The following is a 15,832-nucleotide window of genomic DNA, read 5'->3' as shown; positions in this document are numbered from 1 at the left end:
TCCAGTTGTGATCCTTTCCCTTCAGGGTGCCCGCCCCAAGCCCAGCCCTTTCCCCAGGGCCTGACAGCTTCAGAAATTGGGAGGAAGAGGACAGAAGAAGGGAGTAAGGCTAGAATGTTTCCAGAATCGGGCCTGAAGGAGGGAGGAGCATTTCCTTACCTGAGGGCGTCTTCCTCTCCCCTTGTTTGCTCTGAGATAGCCAGTCTCGCTCCTGCCCAGCACGAGGAGGCCGCCCTGCGGGCACAGCTTTCCCTCCCCCAGACCCAGATACGCAGACGGACCAACAGACAACAGACGGCAGGACGCGGCCATGGCCTGGCTCCCGGGGCCTCTCCTCTGCCGGGCCCTGCTGGGCTTCGTCTGCATGAGTGGTGAGGAGGGAGGCCGGGCGGGACCTGGTGACAGCTGGGGACAGAGGCCTGGCTTCCCGGGCTCCTGGGGCCTCTCAGTCCCGCCCGCCCGGCGGGCTGCAGGGGCCCAGGAGGTGGCCGGGGCGAGGCCGAGGAGGGGGCGTCGAAGGCCGTGAGGGCGAAGGACAGAGGCACGCAAGCCGGCAGGGAGTTGGGCCTCTCGGGGAGGGTTTAACCACCGTAGCACTCTTGTTTTCCTTCCCCGACAAACACACCCTCACACCTGGCCCAGTCTCGGTCCTTTCACCCAGAAAAACCCGGGCGGGCGGGATGTGGGCTCCTCCCTCCCGGAAACCTCTGGTTTCGAGAAGGGAGGGATTGTGGGGGTCGGGGGCACAGTTGAGCTCTGGAGGAGGTGGGAGCCCCCAGCCTCCGCTGTGGAAGCGGCGGGGTGGGCCGGACCTCCAGACGGCCGGGATTTGGGGCCGGCCTCCGCTCCCGCTCCTCCCGCCGGCCTCCCTCTGCGTCCCCAGCCCCCGGGGCAGCCGTGGAGGTGAAGGTGCCCGCCGAGCCCCTGAGCGCGCCGGTGGGCCACACGGCCGAGCTGACCTGCAGCTACAGCACGTCGGTGGGAGACAACTTCGCCCTGGAGTGGAGCTTTGTGCAGCCTGGGAAGCCCATCTCTGTGTCCCATCCCGTGAGCTGCGAGCAACTGCGCCGGAGTGGGGGGCCTCCTGCCTCTTGGGGAGGGTGGGAGTGGGGGTTGGCCGGGAGAGGCAGGAACAGAAGGGGCACTCAGGATGAGGGCGCGTGGTCGGGGATCAGTATGCTTGGATGAAAAAAATAAGTGGACCGTTTCTAGATCTTCTTAGGACTGCAGTCTGCGTGATCCTCTGTCACATGTATATAGCTCTGTACTGTCTCCAACTTCCTCTCCCGTAGCTCCTATATCCGACTTCCCTGTGTCAGTGCAGTCCCAGCTTCAGTTAATAAACCCATTGAGGCTGTGTTGTGATTGGTAGTAGGATATGCTGCCCCTTCCAAGAATATTTGCATCAATTTTTTTTTTTTTTTTTTTACAAATTGAGAGAGCCATGCTTAGCTGAAAGCAATGAATCTAGTTCATTTAGCACCTGGAAAGGGGTGTTATTTGGGGACAGATAGACCTTCATGGTTCTGGCTACAGAGTGTCAGCTTCCCTGGCTGGTGTAAGGGAAGGGCCTCTTATACTCAGTTTTGAGAAAGGACAGCAGAATTGATGCCAGGCAGAAAAAGGCACATATGAGTGTCTTCTGTTTCTCCCCAGATCCTGTATTTCACCAATGGCCATCTGTATCCAACTGGTTCTAAGGCAGAGCGGGCCAGCCTACTTCAGGACCCCCCTACAGCCGGGGTGGCCACCCTGAAACTGACTGATGTTCACCCCTCGGATACTGGCACCTACCTCTGCCTTGTTAACAACCCGCCAGATTTCTACACCAATGGGTTGGGGCTCATCAACCTTACTGTGCTGGGTAAGGCAGCCTGGGGACCTACCAGCCCCCCATGTGCCATGAAAGATTACACTGGCCCCGCTGAATCCCCCCACATCCTGGTTTCCAGCCCAAGCTCACAATGGCACTGGGGACCCCAAGAGAAAAATGCCTCCTTCGCAAAGTCTTCTAGTCTAGATGATCATACTCCTGCTCCATCCAACACAAAGAATGCCTCCTCCCTCAGTCCCTGCTAACAAAGGGTTCCAGAGAGAAAGCCCTTCCCATATATGGGGCTCTGAGTCATGCCCCCAACCGCTCAATCTTTGGGGGAAACTCCCATTTGTAGTTCAGATTCTGTCCCTCCCTAGGTCAGTGGCGGGGAAGGGGAGTGGCCATTAAAGGAAGAAGGGCCTCTATCACTAAGCACCAATTTGTGTTCAGAGCTTCTGTCTCACCCCAAACTAGAGCCCACTCAGAGACAAGCAAACAGAAGAAACTATTAAAGAGGCTGGGGATGTTTAGATGGAGAAGAGAAGACCTAGGACGTGGTGTATAACAGCAGCATTCAAATATCTGAAGGGCTGTTCTGTGGAGCAGAAATTTCTCACTTCTCTTTGTGGACCCAGAAGGCAGGAACTGGGACCAATGGGTGGATATTACATTAACGCAAATTTTGGCTCAACACGAGGAAGAATTTTCTGACAATCAGAATTTCCTGTAGTGGAAATTTCCTGGGGATGCAGTGGTATGTGAACAGAAGTGGACCACTCTTTGGTAGGGATATTGAAGCAGGAAATCTAGCACTTCATGGGGGTGGGGGTAGAAGATCACTAAGGTACTATGTGTGATTTTTGCAGTGCCCCCCAGTCGCCCCTCGTGCAGCCAGAGTGGTCAAACCTCTGTGGGGGGCTCTGCTGCACTGAGATGCAGCTCTTCTGAGGGAGCCCCCAGGCCAGTGTACAACTGGGTGCACCTTGGATCTTCTCCTACGCCTTCTCCTGGCAGCATGGTGCAAGGTAAGGACCCAGGGCATCAAGGAAGAGGGGATTCAGGACCTGGGCAAATCTGCTTTCTCAACTCCACACACCCACAGCACCAGTTCCATACCTGGGGTCTGAGATAAACTGCTATACCTTCTCCCTGCTTCTTTTTTTTTTTTTTTTAAGATTTTATTTATTTTATTTTTTCCCCCCAAAGCCCCAACAGATAGTTGCATGTCATAGCTGCACATCCTTCTAGTTGCTGTATGTGGGACTCGGCCTCAGGATGGACGGAGAAGTGGTGCCTCGATGCGCACCCGGGATCCGAACCCGGGCCGCCAGCATTGCAGCGCGCGCACTTAACCACCAATCCACAGGGCCGGCCCTCTCCCTGCTTCTTTGTTGGCTTCCTGTATTGTTCCCTCCTGTCTGTCTTCCTGCACAGTCTGTGACTGCATAATCCTGGGAGCATTTCTCAGACTAAATGTACTCCTGATATCTTGGAAGAGAGTGGAAGGCAGGGGGCATTCTATGATTCCCACTTGTCTGTTTTGGGGGGATTTCTTTTAGATTTCTGAAGGATCACGAATCATTTCCAAACTTCCTAGAGAGGAAACTGAGTCAGAGTAGCTTGAATCATTTAGCCAGTTTCTTTGTAGGAACCATATAACCGGCTAAGAGCCTTAGCTTCTCAGCCTCCTTATGCTGGCTCCAGTGCCCTGTCTCTCCTCTAAGCCCCAGTCCCAGCAAACCCCTTTATCAATTCAGAGAGCCCTCGAGATCACCTCCTGGTGTGTGCTCTGCTTTCTAAAGTGAAGGTAAGCAGTTTAGAAAAGCATTGGGGTCAGCTTAGAGCCACCCAAGGGGATACAGTTTCTAGCAATCAAGCCTTTTTCCCCGACCCAGGAACCTGAAAGCACCCCACTCCGATTCCATTGCCAGTTTCTGAACCCTTCATGTGTGTGCAGTCTCCCCCTCCCCTGAAAAGGCAGCTGTGTAGAGTGGCAAGAACACAGAAGTTGTGGTGGCTTTGGGGTTTCCTCTCTGGGTCACAATTACTCTCCTTCTCTGAGCCAGTTTCCTCACTAATAAAATGAGGTTACTCTCTTCCTAAGCATGAAATGAAATATGCTTTCATTACAGTAGGTGCTCACTGTGAGTGGAGTGAGTGATGGAACACTTCCTCTTTACCATCTAGATGAGGTGTCTGGCCAGCTCCTTCTCACCAATCTCTCCCTGACCTCCTCTGGCACCTACCGCTGTGTGGCCACCAACCAGATGGGCAGTGCATCCTGTGAGCTGACCCTCTCTGTGACTGGTAGGGCATGCCAGGCAGAGGCCAGACTGGCAGGCATGGGCTGGGTAGGCTGCATAAAGCTATCTGAGGAAGGGCCAAGGAAGGTCTGCAGCTCTGAGGATCCTGTGTCTCCTTAGACCCTTCCAAAGGCCGCGTGGCTGGGGCTGTGATTGGAGTGCTCCTGGGTGTGCTGTTCCTGTCGATCGCTGCATTCTGCCTCATAAGGTTCCAGAAAGAGAGGAGGAAGAGGCCCAAGGAGACATATCAGGGTAGTGACCTTAGGTGAGCAGGAGGGCTGGGGGGTGGTGCAGAGAGGGAGGAATGGGCTTGGGTTAACAGTAGGTGACTTCAGCCCTCAAACTCTGAAATCTTTTGGGGTGTTTTGGGATAAGGAGGGCTGCTCAGCCCTGGGATTTGGTGGTGGTGGTGGTGGGGTGGCAGGATAGCCTGTATATTTGAGTGTGTGAGCGAAATGGAGGGGTTGGTTCACCAGCTCCCCTCACCCTCCTCACACTTAAAAGAATTTTTACTTTTCAGTTTTTAAGGCCTTTTCATACATCAACAGGATGTGGATGCCAAGAGTTGGATTTGCCCTGAGCACTCAGTTGAGTTTAGTTACCTAATGTGGGGCAGTAAGGAAAGGACAAGCAAAAGCTGCCTCTGTCGTGGGGTCCAGAATGGGGATCAGAGTAGTATTTCTCAAAGTGTGGTCCCCAGATTACCTGGAGAGAAATCACCAGGAGCTTGTTAAACATTCAGATTCAGGCCACTTGCTATCTCTCCCAAAGCAGAATCTCTGTGTGTGGAGGGGTGATATGGTTTTGATTGGAATTTTCATTTCAGCCAAAGTTCCACAGATGATTCTCATGCACAGCAAAATTTAAAAGTCCCTGGGTTAGAGGATGGGGGTCCTTTGAGGGATGCTTCCAGCCTTCACTAAGAAGTTGCCTGTATCCATCAGGGAGGATGCCATCGCTCCTGGGATTTCTGAGCAAACTTCTCTGAGGGCCGATTCTAGCAGTGGGCTCCCAGAGAGGCGCCCCTCTGCCAGCACTGTAACGACCACCAAGTCCAAGTTCCCTATGGCTGTCTGATTTCTCTCTCGATCCCTGAGGAGGGATATCAAGAATTAAAGCCTGTGGGTACCATATTGACTCCCTCTTCTTTCTGCCGGCACAGCAAATTCCTCTGCGCAGCCCAGAGTATTACCAATAAGGGAAGGAATGGCCTTGATGTCCGAGAGCTGATGCTGTAGGCGGGAAGTTTGGTTGGCTCCAAGTAGTAGGTCTTAACCTAGGTCTCTCTCCTCCTTTCCCCCTCCCCACCTCCACTTTTTGCTTTGGTCAAATGAGACTTGTTCAAGCTTCAAGCAGTGGCCTTGTACCCCAAACTCCCTCCCCTCTGGCACCCTCTGAACACTTGGACATTCCTCTTTATTGTTCACATTCCAACCCAGCACGGTCACATGCACACACGGAGATAAAAAAACCTTCCGGCCACAACCCCAGGAGCCCGGCGGGGGCGGGGCCAGCAGGGGCAGGGGCGGGGCCGCGGCAGACTCCTCCTACCGAGCCTCCCAGGCGCTAGGCGTTTGAGCAGACAAGAGCTGGAGAGGCGGCTCTCAGGGTGAGCTGGTGAGAGGGGAGGGCAGATGACAGGCAGGCGTAGGGATGGGGTGCGAAATTGGGACTTCCCTTCTGGTCAGAGCAAGGGGTATCCGACACCATAAACACCCTCTTCCCGTCTCTCCTGGCCCCAGATCCAAAGTTCTGGGGCTAGGCTGGGGCGGGAACGGCACAGAGACGCAGGGCGCCCCTTTCAGCTGCGCACAGAACGAAAGAACTTTTTTCTTTTTTTAAGGGAGTGTACTTGGACGACTCTTAGGGCGCCTTCCGCAATGCGCAAAGGGAGGCGCACGGAGGCTGCGGAGGCAGAGCGGCATGCTGGGTGCGGGGAGAGGTGGGCGAGAAGCAAAAGGAAGATTTGGGAACGCGGGGTTTGGGGGCAGGGTGGGGAGGGAGGGCAAATGGGGACCATACTATACTGAAGAACTAAGTAAAAAGCCATGGACTTAGCGACTCCTCGACAGAGCCTGCCTGGGAGAGGGAGTCTCTGGGGACGCAGGGAGGGCTCCTGAAGCTGGCAGGTTGGTGGGAAGGAAGGGGTCACAAACACGGCAGGGAAGTCTCGTCACTGCGAAGGGAACGCGGCATCCATCTCTCCTAGGGAACTGAGGAGAGAGAGAGTCTGAACACCTGCCTCTCCCGGTACTTCCTCTCCCCTTCCCTTCTCCTTTCCCGAGCCAGGACACTGGGGCGGGGAGGACCGGGGCCCCCAGTCACCTAGAACCCCCCACCCCGAGTCACTGAGCTGAAATGAGCCCGCGGCCGGTACGTGTGTGCGCTGCAGTGTGTTTATAGCCCCCGGCCGGGCTTGTGCAGCCAAACGGGAGTGACAGCGTATCTGTGTTGGTCCAGGTGTGTACCCATCGCAGCCTCAGGTGTCTACCCATCGCAGCCTCAGGTGTCTCGATGTATCAGAAAACCCGCAGGCGCAGGGTGTATTTTCCCTGGCTGGGAGTGGGTGAGGGCGGGCAAGAGGGAAGGGTTGGGGATTCGGTCCTTCTCTCCCACTCTGAGCTCCCACCCTGCCGCTTGGGAGTCGAATTCATTACCTTCGAAAACGCTCAGTTCTTCGGTCCAGGGTGGGGCAGAAGGGAGGGTGGAGAGAAAGAGAGAGACAGGTGAGCTCTCGGAACGCGCAGCACCCTCAGCCTCCTCCCACCACCCACCTCATGTCTCGGATTTCTAGTCCCCCACCCTTAGCTCCCTCCACACCCCTCTCCACCCCCCACCCCAGCCCGCCGTTTGTCTTCCTTGGTCCTCGGAGGAGGAGCGGCGGCGCTCTTCAGCGTCCCGAGTCCGGGAGAGGAGAACCGTCGCGCCCCGCCCGCCTCACCTGGCCTAGTCTCCGCTGGGGCCTCCGCCCGCGCCTCCCCGGGCGCCCCCAGCTCCGCCCGGCCCCCCGGGGCCCGGGCCCTTCCGGCCGCGTTCTCCGCTCTTTATCTTCTTCCGCGCCATGTGGCCCCGGAAACTCGCCTGGATTTTGGCAGCAGCCGCGTTGGCACCAGGATCGTCCAGCGGGATGTCTAGGATGTCGTCGTCGGGCTTGGAGCAGGCGCTCTCCTGGGGGCGGGCAGGGGGTACTTATAGGGTAACTGAGCCGAGACCCCGCGAGGATGGGATAGGGGGAGAGCCTTGGGGGATTGAGACGGGGGCGACGCGGTGGCGGGAAGTGCAGAGAGGGGAGCCACCGGCGTGGAGAAGGGCTAAGGCAGGGGGCCGCGCGCTGGTGTGTGTGTGTGTGTCCCTCCCGGGCAGCAGCAGGCAAAAAGGAAGGTTCAGGATCAGGTGGATACAGGTGTGTTCCCAACTCAGGAAAGAGAAGTGCACGGTGGGATGGGATACAAGACAGCCAGATAGCCCTGAGTCAGCGAAGGGCCCATCACCGTCAGCCGAGTTAGGGGAGCTGCAGAGCTAACTGGAGGGTGGGATTGGAGGAGCAAAGTAAACAGCAGCAGGGACTCCTGGATGACTGGATGAGGCTGCCCCTCCCCCTGTCCTCAGAGCGCACCTCCACCTCAGAAGGGCCCCTTTTGAGTCCAGGATTCCCTGGGAGAGGGTGTAGAAGAATCAGTAGGAAAGTCCCTTCCCTGAGGGAAATCACACCGGAGCTCAAAGCTGGAATTAGAGTGAGGATGGGGCTACCCCTCAGTGAGTCAGCCTCCCTCCACCTAGGAATAGAGGACCAGAGACTGTTTTCCCACTGACTCTCCATTTTCCATTGCTCCCAGGATGTAGAGAGGAGATGATCTGGAAGATGCTACAGAGAAAAGGCTTCACTCCAAAAAAGGACAAAGAAAAGATAAGCAGGAGCAAGAAGCCCTTTCCCTGATGTGCACATGAGAAAGGAATTACGACAATAGCTATCATTTAAGCACTTCCCCTGTTCCCAGCCAGTAACACAGTGTTTTACAGACATTATTTTATTTAGCCTGACAACAAAGCTATGACGTATTTTTTATTGTTATCCTAGTTTATCTCTAATAAAATTGATTAGAGTGATGATTAGAGTGTTTATAAACTCTAATTGATGATTAGAGTGTTATAGAGGTCATACAGATAGCTTTCAGTGGACCTAAGCACCAAACCCTTGTATGTCAGAGTCCAGAGTCTATTTTTAACCCCTACTCTGGATAGGTAGGATAGGTAAAGGCAGTCAAGAAAATGAACAAAGCTCTACCATTTCTAACTGCGTGGTCTTGGGCAAGTTATCTAATCTTTCCCTATCTCAGCTCATTCATCTGAAATCAGGATAATATCTACCTCTATGGGTTGTGCGGAAGAATCAACAACATGACATATGCATAAATTTTCTGGCACAATCTAGTTGCTCAATAAATGGTAGCTATTATTATGATTCTTTTAAATAATAATACATTGTTGTGAAATAGTTGTTTGTATAGGCCAAAAGTGGTCATATAAAAATAATTTCATATGGTTCAACCTATTGATAATCAGACCCACCCCATGCCCCAGGTTTCTGTTTCTCCCACAGCCTGCCCTAGCTGAGAGGAGAAAGGGTTAGGGCATTAATGGTATTGATTTCAGAGGCAAGGCTCTGGAATGGAGAGGACCTCAGCCCCTGAGCCCCTTTGTTGCTTAATATTACTCACAGTGTTAATGTGCGTGGGGATGTGGATGGTTACTGCATAGTCAGAAGGGCATTTCTCCTTTGATCTGACCCTCTAGCTTCTAGAAATTTGTCTTCATTTTTTTTTTTTTTTTTTTTTTGCCTGAGGACTTCTGCTTTCACTGTGTTTTGCTTCCTGGGCATGAGATGACCAAGGTCTCACTTGGTAATAGTAATTCAGTTCTCTTCCTTTCCCCTCTCCACCATCACCCATCTCGTTCCAGGAGTGGGATGGGTATGAGTGGGGCTTCGGTGATCATTACCCCACCAAGTTTTGCCCCAGGAGCACAGGTTTAAATCCCAGATGCCTAAGCCCAAGTTTACAAATGGCTTCCCTCATTATGCTTCCCAAGGTGGTCTTCATTCCCTGGGCTTCAAAGTTTTTCAATTTGTGCTCAAGATGCCCACAATTGATTTAAATGCAGTTAAAAGGAGTTATCAAGAGGCCAGTGTGGTTGTGGAGCGGCCCGACACACTCTTTTTGTCTTTCCCAGGTCTAGTGCTCTCTCCCGGACATTTTATTCCCCACTTGTATACTCTAATAACTCTCGTGGGTTCCTTGATTCTCAGAGCTCATGCCTTTCTTGGGACAGTCTCAGGGAACAGTGAAGCTTCTCCTCAAGAGCACAACTATCAAAAACATTCTTGACCCAGCTCCCCAGATGGCAGCTGTGGAGGCTGAGCGGAGGAAGGGACATCTCCCCCCACCATGCTAAGACCGACCTGCTGGCACCACCCACCCTGGCTGGATCTAGAATGGAAACCTGGAACTACAGGCAAAGCCACCCCCAACACACTGCTCCTCCCCAGAATCAGCTCCCTCTCCCTCCAGCTGAGTTCTTAGGGTATTGCGCTTGGTGGCCTGTCCACAGGCAGAACTGGAGGGAGAGTAAAAGGAATCCGGAAGGGTCATGGAGCCTGGGTTGGCACCTTCCAAAGCCCAGATCTGATGGTGTCTGCCTGAGAGCTCCGTATGAACTGGGTGGGCTTCAGGAGTTGGGGGTGGGGGATGGAAATTGCACTGGTGGGCAAAACAGGAGCCATGGCTTCTGGTTCCAAATGGGCACATCACTTCACTTCTGAGGATCTCAGTTTTTTCAGCCACAACTAGAACTTGGCCTAGATGAATAAAGTCTCCTTCAGCTCCCAAGTCCTAACAGCTTTAGGAATTATCCCTGCCTACTACTTCTTATGTGCCAGGCCCTGTGCTAAGCACTTTGCACACATTACCTCATTTAATCTCCATCTTAGAGGTCAAGAAACAGCCTCAGAGACATTTTGTAACTTACCCAAGGCCACACAGCTGACAAATAGTGATGGAATTCAGAAGCCTGTGCTGTTAACCACTGCCTCAGGGCAGATAATTATTTTATGAATTCAGCTGGACCAAGTCAACTAGACTAAGCAAAAGAAAGCAGAGCAGTGGGATCCAAAAAAAAAAAAAACTGTTTCTTTGCCTTTTCATATTAAGTGAATGCAGAAAACTCATATATATATGGCTATGTAAATCAGCAACTGCTAATTTGAATAAGAGCTCTGTCTCTCGAAAAAAAGCATATCTGTTTTCTTCTTCTCATTTCTGTTTGAGTCTCCTTACCAAGGAGAAAGAAGGAAATAAGGCAGAACTAGGTGTTTCCCAAATACCCAGTCAGTCAGCAAGGAGAGCTGCAGAATGAAAGATGAAGAGGGCGCTGCCACTAGCCCCCTAGATGCAGTCTGTTCTCTCTACACATCCCAGTCACCTTCCAGCACTGAGCCCAGCCCTCCACAGAATGTGGATGCTCAAATCCAGCCCTGCCCCAACCCTCTGCCCCTGTCACCCCTCCTCCCTCTTCTTGCCCCCCTGCAGTCTGACAATGGTGCTGTCTCTTGCTCAGCCCTTTAGCCCTGCAAACCTAGGGCAGGGCCTGAAAGGGGAAGGCTCCTGTGTACAGCATGCCCTGGAAGAGGTGCCCCAGGGCCCTGGGCCACTGGGAAAATTGTGTATTTGCCTCCTCTGTACTCTTTGGGTGGTAGCTTCTCCTTTTTTTTAGGGGACACTCATTCCAACCATGCCTACCAATCCCTCAGCCTGACTTCCTGGGCACTCAAGAGCATGGTCCAGGGCAGACCAGAGCCTACAGGCAGTGGCCCAACATCCTACCCTAATTGCTCCTGTAGGCACCTGTGGAGACAAGTTACATTCCTTCCTTGACTTCTTGGATTCTTTGCTTTGCCATCTCTTTCCACTGACCATGGGTCTTGCCTTCCTTTCCCTGTCATTCTCACCATCTCAGCAATATTCCCTTCCCTGCCCCTCCCCCCCAACCAACTCATATCCAGAAACCACCACCCATTTATTTTCTCTACTTTATAAAACACTCCTGCGGGGTTGAGGCGGTCTTCCTCAGTGGAGCCCAGGAACCTCCATTAAGAGACCATTCCCCCTTTCACAACCAAAAATTGCTTCCCAGAGAATAACAAACAGAAAATTCTGGAAGCAGATATGTTATCAGGGCTTTCTCCAGGGGGTGGGATTGTAGATGACTGACGTTTCTTTTTTATACTTTTCTTTAGTTTTTACATTTTCTATTATGACCATATTACCATTTAATGAGGAAAAAAATAGTAACTATTTAGAGGAGAGGACGAAGTACAGCTATTTGAATCAGACAGTGCTATGTTTGAACCCTGCCTCCACACTTAGAAGCTGTGCTGCCTTGGGCAAATTATTTAATCCTTCTAAACCTCAGTTTGCACATCTGTAAAATGGGAGAAATAATATCTACCTCACAGGGTTGTGGTGATGGTTAAATATAAAGTGCTGGGTACATGGTAAGCATTCACAAATTGACAACTATTATTAATATTAATAACAGTTAAAATCATAATAACAACTACAACAACATGCCCCTAAGTTTTTCTGCCTCTTGGTACCCAGACATAGGGAAATCTCGGCTCTTATAAACTGGGCTATCCTTTCCTTCCAAGCCTCACCTTTTCTTTTCTTTTCTAAGCCATGGGGTGGACGGTGGGGGAGCAGGCAAAGTCATAACCTCTTGTGTCATTAGCTGGGTTGGCTGAATGAGAATACAGGATTTTGGAGTAGTCTTTCTCCATATGTAGGAGCAATAAATAAACAAATAAATTTTATATATGTATCATCACTCTACTCTAGTGAGCCAGGAGCCAGGTCCTGTGTCAGGCGTTTTCATACCCGAGTCCCTTAACAGCAATCTACTGTGGCATCAGGCAGTTGCCAGCATCCAGGTCTCCGTGTGGGCGCTAACAAAATGCAAACACTTCCTTCCCTCGCCAGCAGGGTTCTCTCGCGGTCACTTCATCCAGCCCTCTCCAGGGCGAGAAGGCGTTGGGGGACGGGCCAACCCCTCCCCAGAACCACATTGACTAGGCTCTTTGCTACCCATCACCACTACTAGGCTAACCAATATGAACTGACTAACCCACCGTTCGCTGTACAGGGCGCGAGGTCAATAGGATCATCCTGCCCGCCCCCCGACGGCGGCGGCAGTGGGCTGGGGAATGGGGTGGGGGCGAAAAGCGAGGGGAAAGGAAAGGTGTCGCCGCAGCTTCGCTAGGCTACGGCCTCCAGCGTCTCTCTGGGGGAAGTTCCTCATCTCGTCTAAACTGCAGCTTCCCTGCTGCAGCGCCCTCCCGAGCTCCCAGTCCAACCCAGACTGCCTGGCGGATGGGCGCCCAGACGCCCCCGCGAGTTGGGGAGCATTTTTCCTAGGGCGTCCAAGTCAGACAGGCGGCTTCCACCACCCACCTCCCACATCTCCGCAGGCACCCTTATTGCTCCTAGGTCTTCTGCACCCACCTTCATCCCTCACTCGCCCTCCAGGGGGTTCTTGGGAGCCCCTTGCCCCAGACGAAGCTGCGTGCCCGTCCCCCAGGCCCTCTAACTTACGGTGCAGCAGTCCATGCTGGTGTTGGGGGTCCTTGGCTGGGGTGGAGGCTGGCGCAGGGTGGGGGTGGGGTCTGTGTGATGCTGGGTGGGGACTCTGGGGCCTTGAGGCGCCCGCCGACCCGCGCCGAACCAGCAAGTCTGCTCTCGGGTCCTCTCTCCCGCGCTCCGCTCTGCTCGCGAATGTAACCTGAGCCCTGCGGCCCCGAAGCCAATCAGGAGAAGCCTTCGGCAGAGTGGGCGGGGAGATTGGAGGGAGGACCACTCCCCGTCTTGGCTCCCCCCGCCTAGCTCCCCCACCTGCCCCAACCCCTCTGCCTACACACTTCCATCCATTCCTCCTACACACCCCATCCTCCCAAACTCAACCCCGTTGCTTGCCGAGGCGGCAGACTGCCAGGCAGATGTATGCCGACGCAGGCAGAAGAAGGCCCTCGACATCTCGGGCACAAATACACTCACATCTGGGCACAGCACCCCTCCCACCCATATATAGAAAATCTCGCACCCCTCATCCACCTCCCCACAGTTCACAACGTAGCTAGAGTCTCAAATATGGCTCCCTCTAAGTTCCCTCCCCCTCGGTCCGCAAAGAGCCCCCTAAGACGTGCAGTAAACAAGTCCCATCATCACTCTGCCATAGAAGGGAGAAAGCCGTCGGCACACAACCTGGTGGTGGGCACACGTAAACACAACAGCACACCAGCCCCACATATCCACATATGATGCTCCCCAGGCTCCCTAAAACGTGCATTTCGTTAACACGCACACACTACAGACATAACCTGCAAAAATAACTACACAGAACTTGTGCACACACTGTGCAGATAAAAGCAGACGCCCTGTTCTGTGCGCGAGGGCAAGTCACCTTAACTGAGACGTCTGCATTATGTATCTATCTATCCATCCATCCATCACCTGTCTGTCGTCTGTCTATCTATCTATCTATCTATCTATCTATCTATCTATCTATCTATCTATCCATCCATCCATCTATCTGTATGCCCTGCACCAAACAAAATCATATGTGCACAACACCCATTTTGTATGTATTTATATGTAGATACTGACTTGGGAGAAACACCCTTCTGTCCCACTCCCCATACCAGACTCTCCCTTGCCTCTTGATCCACTGCTTCAGAATAAGACAAAAACTGGCCATTCCCACCCTTGCCCCTGGGAAGAAGAAAAATACCCTAAACCCCAGTATAGGGAGATAGTAGAAGTCATCAGCTCTTTAGGTCCGTGATGGAGGAAGGATGTGGGCTTTGTGAGAGGCTGGGAAGGGGAGATATGGGAGAGCATCTTGGTGGGGCAGCCTGCCACTTTTGTGGCCACCAACCTCCCCCAACCTGTCAGGGTACTAGAGCTGGCAGTGTGGCATGTTATGTGGATAGGGTGGGCCATCTCTGAGAAAACTAGAAAGAAAGTCTTGCTCAGCTAAGTTCCCAGAGATGGGAAGGAAGGAAGGATGGCTGCTGTCCAGGCTTGTTCACGGAAGCAGAGCAAAAAGGGGAGACTGCCCTGTGGCTCTCATTGGGATAGGGGATCCTGAGATAGCACTGCAGTGAATCCACAGCCACTGGCCAGTCATAGCATGGCTGTTACATGCTTTCTTGCTACCTGAACGTTTGGGCCATGGGCTTTTCTTGCCAAAGGGAAAATGAGTGGGAGGGAAATTCCAGTGGCCACTCATGATGTGAGGACAGGGTTAGACAGCTTGGGCCCACAAGCTGAGCTGGATGCTAGCTGGGATTCCAGGGCTTGGGGTATAGAGGTATCTCTCCCAGCATGTTTGGGACCCACCCACCCTTGTAACTGAAAATCTGTTCCCCAATCTGTCTCTGGCACATCCTCCATCCCCTTACCTCCACCAAAATGACAGGATGTCCTGGGAACTCAGGCCCTTGCCTAAACGATGGGCACATCTGAGGCCCTAGGTTGTGCCAGTTCCCATTGGACTTCAGCTCCAGAATCCAGAGGAGAGAGAAGGAGGAAATTGGGGGCAGAGTAGATATCAGGCCTGGACTCTGTGCTTTTCCCTTCCCAAATTAGAGCTGAGGAATTCGGGATTTAGTGAGTTTGCAGTAAAGTCTCCCAAGTTGCTAGGCAACATCCCTCTGCAGGCTGTGCTGCCTCTGGGCCCTTCTTCCTGCTGGTCAGAGCTGAAGGGGGGGAGGTGTCTTTACAGTGCCTCCTCTCCCCAAACTCCCACACAGGCAGCACAGCGTTTCCTTCTTCCTAAAAGACACCTTTGTGTGGGGTGAGGGCATCACTGAACACTCACTGGCCCATGGGAGACCAGATATGGCAACTGTCAGTTCCGACCACAAAACAATCCTTTCACCGTCAGCCCACTTGAGGCGCCTACGCAGAACTAGCCACAGTGCTTGCCCTGGGGATGGGCAGACTCCAAGGTGAGGAAAAGGTAGACAGAGAGGAAGGCAGAGGCCAGAGTGAGAAGAGAGACACACACACTCAAATATCCAGAGGCAGGAGCCTCATTTATTTATTTATTATTACTCTTATTTTTTTGGTGAGGAAGATCAGCCCTGAGCTAACATCCATGCTAATCCTCCTCTTTTTGCTGAGGAAGACCGGCTCTGAGCTAACATCTATTGTCAATCCTCCTCCTTTTTTTTCCCCAAAGCCCCAGTAGATAGTTGTACGTCACAGTTGCACATCCTTCTAGTTGCTGTATGTGGGACGCGGCCTCAGCATGGCCGGACAAGCGGTGCGTCAGTGCGTGCCCGGGATCCGAACCTGGGCCGCCAGTAGCGGAGTGCGTGCACTTAACCACTAAGCCACGGGGCCGGCCCAGGAGCCTCATTTAAATGACACATACACATAGGCCCAGTGGCACAGACACACACACTGTCCACACAGCCACAGAGACACATGCTGTGAGCACATTGCCACACTGACATCCAAAGACATACACAGAAGTGGCCCCCTTCACCACCATGCATCCAGGGTGCACATTCCCCTGGTAAGGGGCTCCTCTTCTGGACTATGTGGCCAGGGTTTGTCAGCAAGATGGGGTGGGTGGAACGCTGAGCCTCTGATTCTCA

At 53.0% G+C, this 15,832-nt stretch overlaps 2 protein-coding genes across 4 annotated transcripts; one reads left to right on the top strand and one right to left on the bottom strand.

The window, feature by feature from the left end:
• Positions 1–201: 201 nt before the first annotated feature.
• VSIG2 (V-set and immunoglobulin domain containing 2) lies at positions 202–5,431 on the top strand. Of its 3 annotated transcripts, none has more exons than XM_004438419.3 (7): positions 202–371; positions 884–1,047; positions 1,657–1,864; positions 2,683–2,841; positions 4,004–4,123; positions 4,240–4,384; positions 5,064–5,431. In XM_004438419.3, exons 1-7 carry the CDS (start codon positions 311–313, stop codon positions 5,194–5,196), a joined length of 990 nt encoding a protein of 329 aa, XP_004438476.1. In that variant the 5' UTR covers positions 202–310; the 3' UTR covers positions 5,197–5,431. The 3 variants fall into 3 exon arrangements, with proteins under 3 accessions (XP_004438476.1, XP_087289991.1, XP_087289992.1); XM_087433865.1 differs by having other exon boundaries at positions 4,946–5,122; XM_087433866.1 differs by lacking the exon at positions 4,004–4,123.
• An 85-nt stretch (positions 5,432–5,516) lies between these two features.
• Positions 5,517–12,923, bottom strand: NRGN (neurogranin). The gene is made up of 4 exons (XM_004438418.3): positions 12,765–12,923; positions 7,061–7,287; positions 6,777–6,794; positions 5,517–6,332 (listed from the first exon to the last, which is right to left on the bottom strand). Exons 1-2 carry the CDS (start codon positions 12,777–12,779, stop codon positions 7,066–7,068), a joined length of 237 nt encoding a protein of 78 aa, XP_004438475.1. The 5' UTR covers positions 12,780–12,923; the 3' UTR covers positions 5,517–6,332; positions 6,777–6,794; positions 7,061–7,065.
• Between the last annotated feature and the right edge of the window lie 2,909 nt (positions 12,924–15,832).

This window comes from Ceratotherium simum, chromosome 7, assembly GCF_057802395.1.
Source record: "Ceratotherium simum simum isolate JZ-2026a chromosome 7, ASM5780239v1, whole genome shotgun sequence".
Lineage (NCBI taxonomy): Eukaryota > Metazoa > Chordata > Mammalia > Perissodactyla > Rhinocerotidae > Ceratotherium > Ceratotherium simum.
Note: the sequence above shows the minus strand (reverse complement) of the source record. Positions and strands in the feature narration are given on the sequence as shown.

Excerpts from the sequence above, each read along its gene's own strand:
- VSIG2 (XM_004438419.3), top strand. The coding sequence starts at position 311 with ATGGCCTGGCTCCCGGGGCCTCTCCTCTGCCGGGCCCTGCTGGGCTTC. Across the intron at positions 1,048-1,656 it reads CCATCTCTGTGTCCCATCCC|ATCCTGTATTTCACCAATGG; the intron begins GTGAGCTGCGAG and ends GTTTCTCCCCAG. Across the intron at positions 2,842-4,003 it reads TCCTGGCAGCATGGTGCAAG|ATGAGGTGTCTGGCCAGCTC; the intron begins GTAAGGACCCAG and ends TTTACCATCTAG.